At 64.0% G+C, this 5280-nt stretch overlaps 1 protein-coding gene across 1 annotated transcript in view; it reads right to left on the bottom strand.

Moving 5' to 3' along the window:
* Positions 1 to 998: 998 nt before the first annotated feature.
* Positions 999 to 5280, bottom strand: part of TNFRSF18 (tumor necrosis factor receptor superfamily, member 18) — a 10756-nt gene continuing 6474 nt past the window's right edge. The window contains exon 5 of the mRNA XM_014543782.1: positions 999 to 1123. Coding sequence (XP_014399268.1) covers positions 999 to 1123 — 125 coding nt within the window. The remainder of the gene's footprint in view (positions 1124 to 5280) is intronic.

The raw sequence follows: 5280 nt of genomic DNA, 5'->3' as shown, positions 1-5280 counted from the left end.
ACCCCGGGGGCAGGCAGCTGCATTCCCGGGAGTGCGTCGGCCCTGGCACCACCAGAGGGCGCCGTGCACCGCTGTCTCCTGGGCCCGGAGGGAGCAGCCCCGGAGCCGGGAGAGGGAGGAACTGGGACTCGGAGGAAGTCCCCCCTCCCAACCCCGGGGTCTCAGAGCTGGGGAGGGGGGGGCAGGGCCAGGGGCCAACCTGTCACTCACCACAGCCCGCCCAGCCACTGCACCTGCTGCCCCCCATCCTGCCGCCGTGGCTTAGACCAGTGATGGCGAACCTTTTGAGCTCGGCGTGTCAGCATTTTGAAAAACCCTAACTTAGCTCTGGTGCCGTGTCACATAGAGAAATTTTTTGATATTTGCAACCATAGTAAAACAGAGACTTACATTTTTTGTATTTATTTTATATATTTAAATGCCACTAGGTCAGTGATGGCGAACCTTTTGAGCTCGGCGTGTCAGCATTTTGAAAACCCTAACTTAACTCTGGTGCCGTGTCACATATAGAAATTTTTTGATATTTGCAACCATAGTAAAACAAAGACTTATATTTTTGATATTTATTTTATATATTTAAATGCCATTTAACAAAGAAAAATCAACCAAAAAAATGAGTTCGCGTGTCACCTCTGACACGCGTGTCATAGGTTTGCCATCGCTGGCTTAGAGTGTGGGGTGCCCAGGCCAGAGGCTGGCAGCACCCACTTGTCCCTGTGTAACCAGGAGCCCTGAGTCCCCTCCGGCGTGTCTAGGGGTCCCTCCAGGAAGGGCCATGCTGAGCGCCTGCCTGCCCTGCAGCCCAGCCAGCTCTGTGCCCGAGCCTGGGGTGAAGGCCAACGTCCATCAGATGACCCGTGGGTCCCGCGAGGTGACCACATGTGCACGTTGGCAGAGCAGCTTGCCCTCACCCAGCAGAGCCCCTCCCTGGGGTCCCCCAAGGCCTGGGCCACCTGCTGCTCTTCGTCCCTGGGGTCCCCCAAGGCCTGGGCCACCTGCTACTCTTCGTCCCTGGGGTCCCCGAGGGCTTGAATATCCAGTGAGGTTTCCCAGAGCCTCTGCTGCTTGTTCACCCCAGAGGCGATGCCCCCCAGCCCCCCAGCCCCCTGCCCACGCTCGGGACCTGAGGACCAGGGAGAGGTGGGCAGGAGCTGGAGCTTCGGGTGCTGTGGGCCGTGGGCACCTGGGCATCTGCAGACAGGAGGTGCCCTCCCAGTATTCAAACAGCACGGCGGGCAGCAAGCGCAGCACAGGTGGCCGGGGACCTGCAGGGGGGAGTGGCACCCGAGTGCCCAGGACGGGGCTGCCCCGCACTGCACCGCCCAGTGTGTGGTCCAATGTAAACGCTGTCTGTCCACCCCCACTCCCCTCCCTCACCCTCACACCCCCATGCCCAAGGCACCCCCCACGCTGTCTCTGTCCTCCTCCTCCATCTCCCTGGCCCCTCCAGGGACCCTGCTGGTGGTTGGGGAACTCAAGTCACGCCTTTCATCTGCAGAAAGTTGTGGGGGTCAAGCTGCCCTCAGCTCTGACCCAGGCACCACCCAGGGACCCCACCAACCCTGTAGCCTCCATCTTGAGGGCTGCCCATCACCCTGGCACCCGCTGGGCATCCCTCGGCCCCTGGCAGGGGGGCCGGGTCTAGCAGCCTGGGTCTGTTTCAGCCAGAACCAGGGACCCCCGGACTCCATGGCCACCCCCTGCCCCTCGGCCCTGGAGTGTGTCTCTGAGAAGCAGGTGCCGCCGCCCTGGCCTGGGGGCCAGTCTCCAGGATGCACCTCCACCCCTGATGCTTCCTGGGAAGATGAGGCGTGTGGGGGCGCGGAGGTGTCGGCCTCTCTGCCCCCCCCCACACCCCCGCAGGCAGAGCCACTTAGAGGGGGCCGTTCACAGCCATGGAAACCACCACAGGGCCCGGCCGGCGGGGCTCGGGGGTTGAGTGTGGACCTAGGAACCAGGAGGTCTCCGTTCGATTCCCAGTCAGGGCACACGCTGGGCTGTGGGCTCAATCCCCAGTGGGAGCAGATAAGGGTGACCTGGAAATGCCGGAGGCAGCTGATCAATGATTCTCTCTCATCATCAATGTTTCTCTCCCTCCCTCTCCCTTCCTCTCACCCTGGAGACGGAGCCCGCAACCCGGGCAATAAAAATAGATACGAAGTGCTCTAGCCGGTTTGGCTCAGCGGATAGAGCGTCAAGCGTCCCAGGTTCGATTCTGGTCAAGGGCATGTACCTTGATTTCGGGCACATCCCCAGTGGGGAGTGTGCAGGAGGCAGCTGGTCAATGTTTCTCTCTTATCGATGTTTCTAACTCTCTATCCCTCTCCCTTCCTCTCTGTAAAAATCAATAAGATATGCTATATATGAAGAAAGAAAAGGCACTCAGCCCGGCCGGGGGGAGGTGTGCTCCCCAGTGCTCAGGACACCCGGGTGGGGGTGTGGGCACAGGAGTGTTGACCCAGGTTCTGATCAAGGGTGTTGAGCGGCCAGGCCTGACCTCGTGGGCCCCCATCGCAGCCCCTGGGGTCAGCCAGGGGCCTGGGCACGTCAGGGGCAAAAATAGAATTCTGGGGACTAGCTGCGGTTCTGGGAAACATTACTCATCTCTGTGAACCGCGAGAGCCCTGTTCTGCTGAAAGAAAGCACATTCTAACCCGCTGGGAACTGTACGCCCCCACCCCCCCCACACACACACCTGGGAGCCAGCCTCGGAGGGCGGTCCATTCAAGACCCGCCTGTGACCATGGAAAGATGAACAAGCTTCTCGCCCAAACAATGGCGTCCCACCCCGGCCCGCACAGCCTACTTCCCCACGCCCGTGATTCCTGCTCCCCATGTAATCCTTGTCCTGCCTGCCCTGTATAAGCAGCTGGCTTACGGGGGCGACAGAGCAGATGTCTGTGGGGAACCTGTGCTCTCCATGCCGCCGGCAGGACTGGAATAAACGCTCGATAGGATTCTCTTCTGAATGGACTCAGGGAGGGACAGGCAGCCCGGATCCCCTTGGTTGTGCGGCTTCAGACAGCCCCCTGCGCGCCCAGGGCTGGGGCTGGGAGGGGCTGCGTCCGGTTCTGTCTGGGACTGACCGCTCCCCGCCCCCACCGAGGGTTCTGTGCCTGGGGCCCCCCACACTGGCCAGTCCGGGCCTCGCGGGAAGCAGGTGCTGGGAGGGAGCCGCTGTGGCCGGAAGCACTTCTGAGAACGGTGGCTTCAGGTCCCTCATCTGAGACTGAGCTCCAACCCGGGAGGGGCTGTGGTTTCCGGGACACCTGAGGCTGCTCCTGCGGGCAGGGTTCCCAGGGCGGCCGCCTCCCCTGGGGTCCCTCCCGGGCTTGGGAGCCCCCGGCGGTCAGGCCGGGTGACCAGCTCTGCAGGCGGGCGCACACCCGCCCCGTAGGAGGCTGGGCTGAGTGGGAGGGAAGGGAACCAGCGCCCTGAGTCTCCTGGGCCCCCTGCCCTGGGCACGTTTCCAGCCTCAGAACTTGGAGTGGCTCAGGCCTCCCCTACCCAACGCCTGGCTGCCTCCAAACACCCAGAGCCGGGGTCTCGCCAGCCCCCCAGCCCCAGGCCCTTTTCATGGCAGAGCCAGGCCGAGTGGCATCCTCAGGGCTCGAAAAATCCTGAGCAGGGACATACGCTTTGGGGGAGAGAGCGGGAGGGGGCAGATGGAGGTGGGGTGACCGCGGGGTAAGGGGCATCTGTGCTGGGGAGGGGCGTGTGGAGGGAACCTGAGCTTCCTGGGGCGAGACCCTTCCGGCCCAGGCCCCAGCCCAGCCTCACTGCCCACATCCTCCCTGCCTTGGAGGCCCTGGAATCCCCCAGGCTCTGCGTGAACCCCCGCAGCCCCCACGCTGACGTCTGGAGTCGTTCCCATGAGCACTGGACGCCCAGGAGGAGTTTCCGCGCTGAGTCAGCCCTGCCGCCCGCCCACCGCGAGCCTGGGGCCCTGGGCGTGGGCAGGCCAAGGTGGTTTCGCGGGAAGATCCTCAGACGACTCCCGGCCCCGGGTGGGGGGGAAACTGCTTCCCCGAGCAGGCGCCTGGGAGGGTCCAGTCCGTGGGGATGGAGCAGTCAAGTGACCCAGGGACCCCACCAATCCTGGCCCAGCCCCACGGAGAGCTGGCTTCCCGAGGGGGGAGGCCTGGCCAGGAGGCAGGCGCAGGCTGTCCGGCTGGGCTCTCCCAGACTGACCACCTGTCTCCCTGATGTCCAGCCAGCCCACCTGCATTTTCTTCTTTAGTTAATTCACCTGGACACTCACCAGGAAACTGGGCTCCAGGGAAGTGCCCGGGGCTCGGAGAAGGTGCCCAGGGAAGAGTATTTCACAAGGCTGTCCCCACCCTCCTTTCTGGGTGCAAAGGAGCTGTGCTGTGCCGGGTGGGGCGATGCCGGGGGCGGGGATGGGCCCACACCCAGAGCCCCCCTCTCCTCCACCTACTGCTCTGAGCCGTACCCACCTGGCCTATTGCCCATCGGGACGGGGAGGGGGGGCAGGGGCAAGGGCCAATGAGTCAAGAGGGTGCTACTAGTCAGCAGGCAGGCAGGAGGGGAGGGCGGGGCCTGGGCATGTGGGGTGCAGGCATGCCAACACCTGGAGGGCACTGCTCCTGACAGGTCCCCACTGGCCTGCCCGCCACGCCCTGGACCCCTGGACGGTGCCAAGGGGCCCTTATCAGACCTGCCGGGAGGCAGGGAGGGGCTGCTCAGCTCCGCTGGGTGGAACCCCAGAACCAGGCTCTGAGGGAGAGGGGTCCTGTGAGCTGGTGGAGGCCAGCACAGGACGTGGAGAGAGGGCTGGGCCCAAAATAGGCCACTCTGACTACCTGCTGCCCCCAGGAAGCGCTGAGGTAGAAACTGACCTCGCCCTGGACTCTGGGCTCAAGAGTAGGCAGGCCAAGGTGGTTTCGCCAAGGCCCCCTCTTCCAGGAAGCCCGCCTTGCCTGGGGTTCCTGCTCCGGAACGGCCTGACCTCTGCCCCAGCCCTAACTCCACCCCATCTGTCAGGGGCTGTGGGCACCGGGAGGAGAGGCCATGGAGCCCATGCCGCGGGGCCCTGTCCCTGTGTCCCCCCAGCACACGTCCACTCAGGTCCCTGGACAAAGTGTTTATTGAGCGCTGCCTGCAGCCAGGTCCGGGGCTGTGTACCTCCAGTCCGGGGAACGAGGGGTCCGCAGCCCCCACCCCAGCAGGGCCGGCAGCCACAGCCCTGTCTGTGTCCCCCACAGTCCACGCACGGCTGCTGCCTCTTCTGCACAACCTGGGGACTCGCCGCTGTCGCCG

Source organism: Myotis brandtii, unplaced genomic scaffold (assembly GCF_000412655.1).
Source record: "Myotis brandtii unplaced genomic scaffold, ASM41265v1 scaffold334, whole genome shotgun sequence".
NCBI lineage: Eukaryota > Metazoa > Chordata > Mammalia > Chiroptera > Vespertilionidae > Myotis > Myotis brandtii.
The sequence above is the reverse complement of the archived record's forward strand: the minus strand, read 5'-3'. Positions and strand labels throughout refer to the sequence as shown.